This window comes from Hemiscyllium ocellatum, chromosome 3 (genome assembly GCF_020745735.1).
Source record: "Hemiscyllium ocellatum isolate sHemOce1 chromosome 3, sHemOce1.pat.X.cur, whole genome shotgun sequence".
Taxonomy (NCBI): domain Eukaryota; kingdom Metazoa; phylum Chordata; class Chondrichthyes; order Orectolobiformes; family Hemiscylliidae; genus Hemiscyllium; species Hemiscyllium ocellatum.
The window spans coordinates 11,037,567-11,052,945 of NC_083403.1; the positions used below are offsets into that span (position 1 = coordinate 11,037,567).

General features: G+C 41.0%; 1 protein-coding gene across 3 annotated transcripts in view; it reads left to right on the top strand.

The window, feature by feature from the left end:
- Positions 1-15,379, top strand: part of LOC132830565 (transport and Golgi organization protein 1 homolog) — a 112,291-nt gene that overhangs the window by 53,008 nt on the left and 43,904 nt on the right. For all 3 annotated transcript variants that reach the window (XM_060848362.1, XM_060848372.1, XM_060848381.1), the window contains 4 exons: positions 2,675-2,746; positions 8,295-8,399; positions 8,486-8,608; positions 10,958-11,069. In XM_060848362.1, coding sequence (XP_060704345.1) covers positions 2,675-2,746; positions 8,295-8,399; positions 8,486-8,608; positions 10,958-11,069 — 412 coding nt within the window. The remainder of the gene's footprint in view (positions 1-2,674; positions 2,747-8,294; positions 8,400-8,485; positions 8,609-10,957; positions 11,070-15,379) is intronic.

Sequence of the window (15,379 nt, forward strand, 5' to 3'; positions counted from 1 at the left end):
AAGAATCTACCCCTAACATCTGTCCTATACCTACCACCCCTTAATTTAAAGCTATGTCCCCTAGTAACACCTGACTCCATTAGCGGTAAAAGGTTCTTAGTATCTACCCTATCTAAACCCCTAATCATCTTATACACTTCTATCAGATCTCCCCTAAACCTTCTCTTCTCCAATGAGAACAGCCCCAAGTGCCTCAGCCTTTCCTCATAAGATTTTCCTACCATTCCAGGCAACATCCTGGTAAACCTCCTCTGCACTCGTTCTAAAGCTTCCACATCCTTCCTATAGTATGGCGACCAGAACTGCACACAATACTCCAGATGAGGCCGCACCAGAGTCTTATACAACTGCAACATGACCTCAGGACTCCGGAACTCAATTCCTCTGCCAATAAAGCCCAGTACACCATATGCCTTCCTCACAGCACTATTTACCTGGGTGGCAACTTTCAGAGATCTGTGTACATGGACACCAAGATCCCTCTGCTCATCCACACTACCAAGTAGCCTACCATTAGCCCAGTAATCCATCATCTTGTTATTCCTACCAAAGTGAACGACTTCGCACTTAGCTACATTGAATTCCATTTGCCACATTTCCGCCCAGCTCTGCAACTTATCTATATCCCGCTGTAACCTACCACTTCCTTCCTCACTATCCACAACTCCACCGACTTTTGTGTCATCCGCAAACTTGCTTACCCAGCTTTCAAGTCCTTCCTCTAGATCATTTATAAAGATAACAAAAAGCAATGGTCCCAAAACAGATCCTTGTGGTACACCGCTAGTAACTGCGCTCCAAGACGAACATAATCCATCAACTACTACCCTCTGTCTCCTTCCAGCCAGCCAATTCCTAATCCAAACCTCTAATGTATCCTCAATGCCATACCTCCGAAGTTTTAGCATTAGCCTACCATGGGGAACCTTATCGAACGCCTTACTAAAATCCATATACACAACATCTACTGCTTTACCCTCATCCACTTCCTTGGTCACCTTCTCAAAGAACTCAATAAGGTTTGTGAGGCACGACCTGCCCTTCACAAAACCATGCTGGCTATCCCTGATCACGTTATTCCTACCCAGATGTTCATAAATCATATCCCTTACCATTCTCTCCAAGACTTTGCCCACCACTGAAGTCAGACTCACTGGCCTATAGTTGCTAGGGCTATCCCTACTCCCTTTCTTGAACAATGGGACCACATTCGCTATCCTCCAGTCCTCTGGTACTATTCCTGTTGACAACGATGACATAAAAATCCAGGCCAATGGCTCTGCTATCTCCTCCCTAGCTTCCCATAGGATCCTGGGGTAAATGCCATCAGGCCCAGGAGACTTATCTATATTCATCCTTTCCAATATTCCCAAAACCTCTTCCCTGCATATTTCCAGGGCATCCATTCCACACTTGTGCCTTTTAAATATACAGGCTTTGGGAAATTGGCAGCAAATTAGTTGCTATAAAGTTTCTTGACTGTTACTGGCTTTTGTATCCGTAATATTTATATGGCTTGTCCAGTTCTGTTTCTGGTCAGTTGTAATTCCCAGAATGTTGACATTCTCTTAAGACCCTTAAACTGTTCACTTATTTCTGAATGTTAAGTTCTTTAAGCTGTTCTTCCACAACCTTTGTTTCTAGAGTCACTCAGCCTGATTTTTCTCTTGTTCTGATGGTCTGGAGACTGCTAAGCTAATGGCACCTTTGCTGCTATAGACCTGTTCTCTCTGATAAACTTGGATGCTGCATTACACTCTGCTCTGGATAGTTCTCTCTTCTTAGAAGAACCTTCTCTGTCTCTTTGTGCTATTGGACATCTTTTTGTTGGGCATTTAAATACTCTTAAACACATTTCCAGCCATCCCCAGTACTACACTCAGAGCTCAGAACTTAAACCTAAGTCATCCTTAAGCCAACTTCATATAGAATTGCAAATCAGATTTAAAGCTTTACAAGTTTGTGTCCACTTTCAACAAATTTCCAAATAAAAATCATAATGCAGATCATACTGGAATTATAAATCACTGAGTAAGCTTCAGTCAGAGCATTATAAAAAAAATGGACACTGCACCTCAGGAAAGCAGTAGAGACTTCGAGGATACACAAGTAATTTACCACAATTTTTACTTCTGTAGAGCTTGGAACATTAGTGCTATTATCTTTGCAATGGGAAAAATCAAGAGGTGAGCTAATAGACAAGTAGAGAAACTTCCTTTGACAAATGGGTCCACACTATCTTTGGAACCACATTATAGTTTTAATGGAGTTTTGAGAACAGAACTGGAAATGAATATGCAGGAGGTTTTGGTGGTAAATTGAGAAAACGTTTTTTAAAAAAAATCATGCAAGATTCTTGGCTTTTATCAGTAGGGACATAGTGTGCTGAAACAAGGAGGAAAGCACTGGTGAAGCATAGGAGGCAGGGGCTCCCTGGTTCAAAAGGTGAAACTATTTAGAAAGCAAGTAGCTTTGACCTGGCATGTGTAGCTGAATGGATGGTGGGCGTAGTTTTAAGAGCAGCTTATGAAAGAAAATTGGATATAATTTTTGAAGGACCATGAGTTGGGGGAATGAAACTGATTCAAAGGTTTTGTCAAAGAGCTGGCAAACTAGGCAGAAATGTTGCAATGTTTTTGTCTTGGCATCACATTTTCGCCTGTTTTAAACACAGATTGCCGATACTCAGAAATCTGTGAAAAAATTACAAGACGTTATTTCAACTCATTCAGCAGAACACTCTCAGGTAAGGTCACCTGAATTATAAATGCTGAGTATAGAGCACTCAACAGTGGTGTTTATGCATATTGTTATGTACAGTGTTAAATGAGTAATTGTCATTGTCCAGAGAACATTACTGTTTTATAATTTAGGATAACGTCTGCAGAGAAAATTATAACAGTGCTGGGTGGGGTAATGTACCTGTGAGAAGTTGCTGTATTATATTGTGGGTAATATCATTGTATTAATGAATGTCACAGGAGACTAAATCTGTTTGACCAAGTGCCCTCTGGCCTTTGGTGAAACCCCTATTTAATATTTCCTAAATAATTCCATGGTGCCTATAATTAAACAGACTTGGACTTTTCTTTTAACAGACCACTTGAGTTTGTGGGAAGAAATTGCAACAGTTTTCAGAAGTGGTTTTGGAGAAAATGTAATTCAATATAGATGTTGAAGTGCTGCACTCTTTGGCAGGCTGTGATGTAAACTGAGAGAAAAGCGATTCTAGTGAAGTATAGATTAAAAAAAAAGTGAAAAATAAAACATTGCTGGAAGTATAAACTGAAATTAATTGGAATTAAGGAACTTTCATCTAAAGAGCAACTTCTCTCCTGTATTTCCTATGGTCACTTTTTTTTAAGGCATTTCTGCAGATGTGATGAGGTGGTGCAATATTAGGCTGAAGAGTGTGCAAGATAAGAGGATTCTTGGAGTTCATGTACACAAATATTATAAAGTGGCTGTATATATTGTGAAAGCAATGAGCAAAGCATTGATTAAAAATCAAAGCAATCATGTTGAGTCTTGATCAAGTGCTAGCTAGGTCACGAGTTTTTGTGTTCAGTTACAGCAAAGGAAATTGAGAGGAAATTTGATGAAGGTATATAAGCTTACAGCTATTTTAGGTAAGTTAGTTGAAAGAAAAGCTGTTCACTTTTGCTGATACAAGGGTTACAGGCGCATTATTATGGTTTGGGCAAGAGATGGAGAAAGGTGGAGATGAACCTTTTTGCATAGTGAGTGGTTGTTGTAAGGTAATAACAACATAGAATGAGGCTATTCAGCACATCAAGTCAATGCTGGCTCTCTGCAAAGCATTCTACTTTTTCTGCTGCATCTCAGAGCACTAAGATTTTGTAATTATTGTCTTACTACCTGGAACTCGTAGAGCAAATATGCTACTGTAAAGCTAGGGTGGCAACAAGACTGGAAGATCGTGGAGATCAAGGAAAGTTGCCCAGAACTGAATACTGCAAAGTCTCTAAACAAGTATATACAATGGAGGAGAAAGCTTGAAAGTAAAATTAAAAGGGTCTAAGTGAGAAAGCATTGATGGGTAAAATAAAGGAAAACCAGACTCTTTTTATTTTCAATATATAAAGAGCCAGAGGATAACTAGGGAGAAAGTAGGGGCCGTAGTGGTAATCTATGTGTGGACCCAAAAGATGTGGGCACAATGCAAACAGATGGTATTGTGTGAAGGACTATGAAATATTAGAGGAAATTAACATGTTTAGATAAATGTGAGCTGCTATGTCTTGGTAGGGCAAATCAGAACAGGATTTGTACATTTAATGGTGAGGTTCTAGGGAGTATTGCCAAACAGTGCAGGCTCATAGTAATTTGAAAATGGAGTTGCAGGTAGATGGTAGTGAAGAAGGCGTTTAGTATGCTCACTCTTATTGGTCAGTGCATTGAGTATTGAGGTTGGGAAGTTATGTTGTGGCTGTACAGGACATTGATTAAGCCATTTATGGAATACTGTGTTCAGTTCTGGTCTCGCTGCTATAGGAAAGATGTTATGAAACTTGAAAGGGTTCAGAAAAGATTTATAAGGCTATTGCCAGGATTTGAGCTACAGGGAGAGGTTGAATAGGCTGGGGCTATTTTTCCTGAAGCATCTGAGGTTGACTGGTGGTCTTCTACAAGTTTATAATGTTGTGAGGGGCATAGATAGGGTGAATAGTAAAGGTCTTTTCCCCAGGGTGGGGAGTCCAAAACGAGAGGGCATAGGTTTACTATGGAGGGGAAAGATGTAAAAGTGATCTGAGGGGCAACTTTTTCAAGCAGAGTGTGGTATGTGTATGGAATGAGCTGCCAGAGGAAGTGGTACATTTACAACATTTAAAAGGCATCCTATATAAATAGGAAGTGTTGAGAGGGATATGGGTCACGTTCTGACAAATGGGACTAGATTAATTTAGGATATCTGGTCAGCATAGATGAGTTCGATGGAAGGATCTGCATCTATGTTGTACATCTCTATGACTGTATGATTCTTTAACAGAGAGGTGCCACTGCTGGCTTTTGCAATCTTAAAAATGGATAACAGTGGTGCTGGATGAGATATATTCCAAGCTGTTGAGAGAGGGAAGAGAAGAGGTATCAGGGGCCTAGCAGTAATTTCCAGATCTACCCTGACAGCAGGTAAGATGCCAGAGGACTGTTGTTCTGCAAAATATGTTCCATTACTTTAAAAAGAAATGGGGAGGTTAGAGACCATAAAATTCCAGGCCAGTAAGCATAACTTTGGTGTTGGAGAAGTTAGAATTCTGAGGGACAGGCTGTGCGTTTTGATACCTGTTTGACAAATATGATCAGTTTCTTTTAAGATGAGATAATGAGTTGATGAGGTTAATGCATTTGTGGTTGACTGGCCTGGAATTTTCTGGTCTTTCTCCCCCTCACTTTTTTTTTAAAGTCATGGAACAATGTTTGCAGCTCAACAGTCCTCTGATATCTTACCTGCTGTCAGGGTGGATCTGGAAATTACTGCCATGCCCCAGATATCTCTTCTGTTGCCTCTCTCAACAGCTTGAATGCATTTCATCTTGCACCACTGTTATCTGTTTTTTTAAGATTGCTAAAGCCAGCAGTAGTACCCCTCTCTGTTATGGAATCATAGAGTCATAGAGATGTATAGCACTGACTTCGGTAAGGCTTTTGATAAGGTTCCTCATGACAGATTAGCCAAGAAAATGATATCCCATTTGATTCAAAACAGTGTGGCATGTTGGATTCACAGTTGATCAAGTGATAGAAAACAGAAGGTGATAGTAGAGTGATGTTACAGTGACTGGAAACTGGGGACCTTGCTGTTTGATCATTTAAGTCCAAATCATTAATGTACAAAGTGGGTATGATCAAAATATTTGAGGGGGCAAACATTGATTTAGTGGTAAATAATGAGGATAGCTGTAAAATGCAAGAAATATCAACAGACAAATTAGGTGAACAGATCAGGGGGACAAATAGAATTCAACCTGGAAAAATGTTAAGTGAGTCACTTGGGCAGGCTAATAAGGTGAGGGGTTACACTATAAATGGTAGAACCCTGGGAAACATTAAAAATCAGAAGGACCTTGGTATGCATATCCACAGATCCCTGAAGGTAGCTGGATAAGTAGATAAGGTGGTTCAGGCAGCACCTGAGATGATTACCTTTATAAACCAAGGCAAGAATTCAAGAGCAAGGGAGTTATGCTGGAACTGTATAAAACACTGGTTGGGCCACAACTGGAGTACTGCGTGTTGTTCTGATCAGCATATTAAAGAAAGGAAGTGAATGTAGTGAGATGGGTGCAGAGGAGATTTACCTAGGCTGGAGTGTCTGAGCTTTGAGGAAAGATTGGACTGATAGGCTGTTTTCCATAGAGCAGTTCATGTTTAGACAGGACCTCATGTTCTAGTGTGTGGTGCTGGAAAAGCACAGCAGGTCAGGCAGCATCCGAGGTGCCGGAGAATTGACGTTTTGGGCATAGCCCTCATTCAAGAATGAAGAGGACCTCGTATTATATGGATTGAATTCACTTTTTCTTTCCTCCTTTACTTGAGGGTCAATAACCAGGGTCATAGATTTAAGATAGGAGGGCAGAAAAAGGTTTTCACTCTGAGGTAGAGGGGGTCTGGAACTCACTGCCTGAGAAGGTGGTTAACCTAGAAACTTTCAACATTTAAGCACATTTAGATTTTCGCTTGTTTAGCCATAGCCTTCAGAGTTTTGCAGATGACACCAAATTTGGAGGTGTAATGGGCAGTGAAGAGGGTTACCTCAGATTACAACAGGATCTGGACTAGATGGGCCAATGAGCTGAGAAGTGGCAGATGGAGTTTAATAAAATGCGAGGTGCTGTATTTTGGGAAAGCAAATCTTAGCAGGACTTATACACTTAATGGGAAGGTCCTAGGGAGTGTTGCTGAACAAAGAGACCTTGGAGTGCAGGTTCAAAGCTCCTTGAAAGTGGAGTCGCAGATAGATAGGATTGTGAAGGTGGCGTTTGGTATGCTTTCCTTTATTGGTCAGAGTATTGAGTACAGGAATTGGGAGGTCATGTTGCGGCTATACAGGACATTGGTTCTGCCACTGTTGGAATATTGCGTGCAGTTCTGGTCTCCTTCCTATCGGAAAGATGTGAAACTTGAAAGGATTCAGAAAAGATTTACAAGGATGTTGCAGGGTTGGAGGATTTGAGCTACAGGGAGAGACTGAATAGGCTGGGGCTGTTTTCCCTGGAGCGTCGGAGGCTGATGGGTGACCTTATAGAGGTTTACAAAATTATGAGGGGTATGGATAGGATAAATAGACAAAGTCTTTGCTCTGGGGTCGGGGAGTCTAGAACTAGAGGGCATAGGTTTAGGGTGAGAGGGGAAAGATATAAAAGAGACCTACGGGGCAACTTTTTCACGCAGTGAGTGGTACGTGTATGGAATGAGCTACCAGAGGATGTGGTGGAGGCTGGTACAATTGCAACATTTAAGAAGCATTTGGATGAGTATATGAATAGGAAGGGTTTGGAGGGATATGGGCTAGGTGCTGGCAGGTGGGACTAGATTAGTTTGGGATATTTGGTTGGCATGGATGGATTGGACTGAAGGATCTGTTTCCATGCTATACATCTCTATGACTTTGAGTTACGGGTCAAGAGCTGGAAGATTGGATGAGTATAATCAGATCTTTGTTGATTGGCGAGGAGCTGATGGACTTCTGAGTGTCTCCTGAACTGTAAATGTCTGAGCCACTGCCCCCATGTAGTGCAAATGATAAACAATTTTGAAAGAAAAATAATTGATGGCAAAAAATCCTGCAGGACTGTGGGGGATGGAGCAGTAAAATGGAACTGATTTGCTTTGCTCTACAGAAAGCCATCACCAATTTGATAGGCTCAGTTTTCTGGAATGATTCTTAAGTGCAGCAGCCAGTTTGTGTATCAGAAATTTCCAGAAATAGTAATTCAATTAATAGTTGGCCTTTATCAACCATTAATTCTGTATAGTTCAAGAGGATCTCCTTTGTCTGCCAGAACAGGCTGAAGGCACCAGAGTTTACTGTTTTATTTGAAGGGCAGCACCTTGAAGTACAGTAGTACCTCAGTTATGATATTGAAGAACAGTCTGATTTAAGTCCTGGAGTGCAATTAGTTATAACCTGACAGAAAATAAACAGCACTATTAGAATGTGTAAAGACCCACAGGATGTCTAGTACCTCAGTATAGGTTACTCCTTGAAGAAAGATTGATGAATTTGAATGTGGCGACTGTCATTAATCTAAGCAGATGTATATCTTTTTCAGGTACAGGAAGCTCTTTCAAGTTCCAAAGCAAATGAAGAAAAACTACTAGTAGATCTTCAGTCTATACAAGAAGAAAATCTCATGCTTAAGCAGAGCAAACGTCAGGTGGATATTCTATTGCTGAACCAGAATTTAGTCAGCTGTATAAGTATACCTAGGCCACTCAAAACTTTTACTTTGTGGGTTTGCAGCTGCTGCAGGAGGCGGAAGGCTGGAGTGAGCGGCACAGTGAACTTAATGAGCAGATCAAACTCTGTCAGAAAGCTCAGAGAGACCTGGAGGAAATGTTGGCTTACAAGGACAATGAAATTGAGGTATGTAGGAACAGTTAACATAACTAGTCTTTTTAATACATCCAGTATATCAATATATGAAAACTGCTTGTTTTTACTTCATGGAGAAATTGAGATAATATGTCAAAGACTGCAGTGTATGCAAACATCAAGGTTGGAAAGTAGTAATTATCAAAACTGCAATTTGTGTATTCATTATTAGGATGTGGCATGGCTGGCTGCACCATTATTAATTGCCCATGTCTAAATGAGAAGGCAGTAGTGAGTTTCCTTCTTGAACTACTGCAGTCCAAAGCGTGTAGATACACCCACAGTGCTGCTGGTGAGGGAGTTCCAGGATTTTGACCCAGTGACAGAGAAGGATTGATGATATGGTTCCAAGTCAGGATTGAGAGTGGCTTGAAGGGGACGTACAGGTGATGGTGTTCTGATGCTTCTGCTGTCCTTTCTTTCTCAGTGGTAGAATTTGCAGGTTTCAAAGCTGTGTTGAAGATGCCTCAATGAGTTGCTGTAGTGCACTTTGTAAATGGTACAGGTGAAGAGTGGATGTGGTGCCAGTCAAGTGGAATGTTTCATCCTGGGTAGTGTCGAGCTTCTTGGCATTGTTGAAGTTGCACTCATTCAGGCAATATTCAGTCAAGCTCCTAACTTACATTTTGTAGATAGTGGACCGGCTAAAGCTTGGAGGACAAGGGATCAAATCTCACTTTGGCAACTCTAATTAATTAACAAATGCGGACCATATCATTGGTTTTTGCCATTGATTTTGTAAGGAGGGCAGGTGAGATTGTCACAGTGATCACAAATACCTTTCAGGGGAGGAAATTACTTTGCCTGCTTGGTCTGGACAACATGACTCCTCAACCAGTGTGTTTGACTCTTAACTGCCCTGTACATTGATCAGCAAGCCATTTGGTTCAAGAACAATCAGTGATAGTCACCAAATATTGGTGTTAGTAACGCTAACATTTCATGGAAGAATGGAATCATAGAATCCGTACAGTGCCAGATAGAGAACTTTTGGCCCATCAACTCTGCACTAACCCTCTGCAGAGTGTACCACCACCACCTTCTATCCAAAATCCTGCATTTACCATGGCTAATCCATCTAGCTTGCACATCCCTGGATTCTATGGGGCAAGTTAGCATGGCCAATCCAACAAACCAGCATAACTTTGGACTGTGGGAGGAAACCGGAGCACCTGGTGGAAGCTCATGCAGGCACTGTGTTTGCAATTGTTGGGCCTGTGGCTCACTGGTTAGCTCTGCTGCCCCTCAGCGCTAGGGACCCAGGTTTGATTCTAACCTTTGGTGACTGTCTGTATGGAATTTGCAATTTTTCCTCATGTCTGCTTAGGTTTCCATTGTGTGCTGCAGTTTGCTCCTATGATCTGGGTTAGGTGGATTGATCGTGCTAAATTCTCCGAAGGTCTGGAGATGTGCAGACTAGTTGGCTAAGCCATGGAAACGCAGAGAGGGGTTAGTGGGCTGGTTTTGTGTGGGATGCTGTTTGGTGGGTTGGTGTGGATTTGAAGAATAAAAAAATAAAAATTTCTAGCCTGAATTGCTGTTATAGCTGCAGTATTTGTATGGCTGGTCCAGTTCTGTTTCTAGTTGGTAGTAACTTCGAGAATGTTGCGAGTATTAAGAGATGGGGAAGTGCTCTCTTGTTGGTTTTTGCCTGGCATTTGTGGTGTGAATGTTACTTGCCACTTTTCAGCCTAAGTGTGGATGTTGTCCAGGTCTTGCTACATACGAACATGGATTGCTTTAGTATCTGAGGGGTTGTGAATGACTGACCATTGTGTGATTATCAACAAATATCCCACTTCCGACCGTTACGATGGGGGGAAGATCATTGATGAAAAGGCTGACGTTGATGAAGACATTTGGGCTAAGGACACTACCACGAGGAGTTCATGCACTGATGCACCAGGACTGAGTTGACTGATGCCAAGCAACTACTGTCATCTTCCTCTACGCTAAGTGCAGCTCCAATCAGCAGAGGTTTTTCTACCTGATTCTTATTGATTCCAGTTTTGTTAGGTTCCCTGTTCAGTTGAGCTGGTTAAATGCTGCCTTGTTAAGAAACATGTAAGCAAATCAGTATAAATGATATTTTTTAGCCTATTTATCTGTGCTGAGAACTTTAAAGTTGCTTTCCCGTAATGTGTTCAACCAGTGCTTTATTTGATCTTTAAATATGCTTTCCAGCTAATTTAAATAAAACTTATTTATTTGGATGTGTTGGAATTATTCTTGATTGACCAAAAAGGATAGGCACTTTATTTCTTTTTCAAATGTTTGCAGCTATGAAGTTTATCGTTTATCAAGCTGGTGCTTAAAATAGAATTCTTCCCCAATATCCAGGTATTGACAGACTGCGTGATGCAGCTTAGGCAACTTGACACCGAATCTGACCGTGAAGATAATGGATGGGAAAAAGAAGTGGATGGTGAAGTGGCCAATGGCGAGCTACCAGGTAAAATCAGTGCAGCATAGTTTGATCTTTTTTAGAGTGGTGATTTATTTTTAGTTCCTGATGAGCAGTGGTGTGAATTTTAATGTCTTCACAATTTGAAAATGAAAGCTTTGAGCAAGTAAACTCTTCACTTAGTTTGAGAGTCACCATACAGAGGACACAATAGTCAACTTTAGCAGCAGTGTGAAATAATGTTAACTGCCATAAATTTGCAGGTTCTAGCAACAAGCACTTCTGTGAAGTGAGGTAGTGCAGCCTAAACTCCTATGAAAGAACCTTGCTTGTATCGTTGACTATAGGGAAGTTACATTAAGTTTGCAAATAAATTAAAAACTTTGAATTTCAGGGAAAAGCAGAAGGAGGCTATTCTTTGAGCATAGTGATTTTTTGCCATTGTCCTGTCTTTTCCTTATAACTCTGAATATTGTTTTCATTTAGATAATCATTAGATGTCCAAAACTGAACCACCTCCACTGTCAAACAATTAAATGACAAACCTGAACTACTGCCTGTGTGAAAAAAATTATTTTATCATATCGTATTGGCTACTTGTTCAAATTCTCTTGCATCAGTGCCCTTTTGTTTTTGGTTCTTTTACAAGAGGAAACCATTTTTCCCCATATATTCATTCCAGTTGCCTCACTATTTTGAAAGTTTGCTTTAAATGTCATTTGTAGCTTTCTTCACTCCAAAAGAAACAGTTCCCACTTCTCTAATCTGTCTTTATTATTGAAATTTCTCATTTCTGGAACCATTCTTGTAAAGCTATTTTGTACAGTCTCTGATGATAAAACGAACAAAGGCAGAACTTGTACAATTAATGGTAGGGCCTTAGGGCATTGTCGAAAAGAGGCCTTGGGATTCAGAGGCCTTGAGATTTATTATTCTTTGAAATTTGCTTCACAGATGATGTGATTAAGAAGGTGTTTAACATGTTTGCCTTCATTGCTCAGACCTTTGAATATAGAACAGTGCAGGAGTATGAGTGTTAGGATGTCATGTTGTGGTACAGGCCATTGGTGAGGCCTCTATAAGAAGGATATTAGATTGGAGAGGGTTCAGAAAATATTTACTAGGAAGTGGCCAGGAGTGGAGGGTTTGAGTTATAAGGAGAGGCTGGATAGGCTGGGATCTATATCACTGGAATACAAGACATTGACCGGTAACCTTAGAAGTTTTTAAAAACACGAGGAGTGTAGATAAAGTGAAAAACAAAGGTCTTTTCCCTAGGAAAAGGGGAGTTCAAAACTAGATGGTGAGAGGAAAGAAATTTAAAAGAATCTAAGGGGCAACCGTTTTTTACAGTGGAATGAATTGCTAGAGGGAGTGGTGAATGCAGGTACAGTTAAACATTTAAAAGGCATTTGGATAAGTATGTGAATGAGAGGGGTTTGGAGAGATACAGGCCAAATGCAGGCAAGTGAGACTAGTTTAATTTGGGAACATGATCGGCTTAGCCTAGTTAGACCGAAGAGCCTGTTTCCATGCTTATAGAGTCATAGAGATATACAGCACAGAAATGGACCCTTCAGTCCAACTCGCCCATGCCAACCAGATATCCCAAACCAATCTAGTCCCACTTGTCCGCACCCAGCCAATATCCCTCTAACCCTTTCCTATTCATATACCCATCCAAATGCCTTTTAAATGTTGCAAGCTAGCCTCCACCACATCCTCTGGCAGCTCATTCCATACACGTACCACCCTCTGCGTGAAAAAGTTGCCCCTTAGATCTCTTTTATATCTTTGCCCTCTCACGCTAAACCTTTGCCCTCTAGATCTGGACTCCCCCACTCCAGGGAAGAGACTTTGTCTATTTATCCTCTATAAGGTCACTCCTCAGCCTCTGAATGCTCCAGGGAAAACAGCCCCAACCTCCAACCACTCCAGCCCTTGCAACATCCTTGTAAATCTTTTCTGAATCCTTTCAACTTTTCCAATATCCTGCTAATAGGAAGGAGACCAGAATTGCACGCAGTATTCTAAAAGTGGCCTCACCGATGTCCTGTACAGACGCAACATGACCTCCCAACTCCTGTACTTAATATTCTGACTGATAAAGAAAAGCATACCAAACACTTCTTCACTATCCTATCTACCTGTGACTGCACTTTCAACGGACTATGAACCTGCACTCCAAGGTCTTTGTTCAGAACACTCCCCAGGACCTTACCAATAAGTGTACAAGTCCTGCTAAGATTTGCTTTCCCAAAATGCAGCACCTTGCATTATCTAAGTTAAACTCCATCTGCCACTCCTCAGCCTGTTGGCCCATCTGAACAAGATCCTGTTGTAATCTGAGGTAACCTTCTTTGCTGTCCACTACACCTCCAATTTTGGTGTCATCTGCAAGCTTACTAACTGTACCTCTTATGTTCACATCCAAATCATTGATATAAATGATGAAAAGTAGTGGACCCAGCACCAATCCTTGTGGTGCTCCACTGGTCACAGGCCTCCAGTCTGAAAAACAACCGTCCACCATCACCCTCTGTCTTCTACCTTTGAGCCAGTTCTGCATCCAAATGGCTAGTTCTCCCTGTATTCCATGAACTCAAACCTTGCTAACCAGTCTTTCATGGGGTACTTTGTCACAAACGCCTTACTGAAGTCCGTATAGATTACTCGAAAACTAAACATCAACTTTTTGTTCCCTGTTTCTTGGCCAATTCTGTATCAATGTTGCTACAAGTTGGCTGTTCTCAATTGAGCTCCATTTTTTGGTGTGACTTAGTTCTCTCCTGAATAATGGACACTGTTAATAACTGAAAAATAGATTGACAACGTGAGAGTTTTAATTAGAAACCCTTGGTTAAAGTACATGTAAGTTTGACTGTAGCCTTTCAGTCAAAGGTGTGGGTTCTGAATCATAATCTTGGTTGATGTTGCATTCTCGGAGGTGTAGTCCTTCCAGTAGCTTTTTAAGCTGAGATGCTCTGTATCTGTTCCAGTCTGTCCACTGGACATTTTGCATGTATATTGGTACTGTGGGAAGGAGAAGAGTTGTCTGCGTCGCATCTATTATTTTAAGTAACTAATGACCGTTTTTAAAAAAAGCATGCAGTAGATGTTGGTTTTCTTATTGTTTGAGGGATCTTTCAAAGTGCAAGGTACTGTTTCATCATCAAGTTGTGGTTTCCCTAAGATTTTTGGTCATGATTCCTTATTCCGACTATCAATTTTGTGTGTACCCCTGCAGTTTCTTTTTTGACTACCCCTCTAAAGGTCATAGATTTGATTTTAAAAAAAAAGTTATGGATACACTTGAGAGGTGCCAAGAATTATTTTTTATTTTTAATTTTTTTGTAGCATAAAGCAAGTTGGCAAAACAAATACAAGTTGTAGGCTGTTTACAGTATGCAAATGGTGACAATATTAAATTTCATGTTAAAATGCTTATTAATACTTTAAACATACGCTTTTTAAACCATGCTACAACATTATTATCCCTATTTGAGCCACTCTAAAACTAAACTCTACCGTTGGAACACACTTGAATAGGTTCTACTAGTATTGAAACAAAATCCATCAATAGACCATTTCTCACTTGAACACTTAATGGTAAGGGTCAAGAGTGTGGTACTGGAAAAGTACAGCAGGTCAGGCAGCATCTGAGGAGCAGGAGAATCGACGTTTCGGCCTGAAACGTGAATTCTCCTTCTCCTTGGACGCTGCCTGACCTGCTGTCCCTTTTCAGCACCACACTCTCGACTTTGATTTCCAGCATCTGCAGTCCTCACTTTTGCCTACTTAATGTTAAGGTCCTTGGGAGTGTTGCTGAACAAAGAGACCTTGGAGTTCAGGTTCATAGCTCCTTAAAAATGGAGTTGCATAGGATAGTGAAGGAGGTGTTTGGTATGCTTTCCTTTATTGGTCAGACTATTGGGTACAGGAGTTGGGAGGTCATGTTGAGGCTGTACAGGACGTTATTTAGGCCACTTTTGGAATATTGAATGCAATTCTGGTCTCCTTCCAATCAGAAGGATGTTATGAAACCTGAAAGGGTTCAGAAAAGATTGACAAGATGTTGCAAGGATTTGAGCTGTAAGGAGAGGTTGAAAAGGCTGGGCTGTTTTCTCCTGAGTGAAGGGGCTGAGGGGTGACCTTAGAGGTTTATAAAATCATGAAGGGTGTGGATAGGGTAAATAGACAAGGTCTTGTCCCTGGGGTGGGGGAGTCCAGAATTAGAGGGCATAGGTTTAGGGTGAGAGGAGAAAGATATAAAAGGCACCTAAGGGGCAATGTTTTCACGCAGAGGGTGGTATGTGTATAGAATGAGCTGCCAGAGGAAGTGGTGGATGCTGGTACAA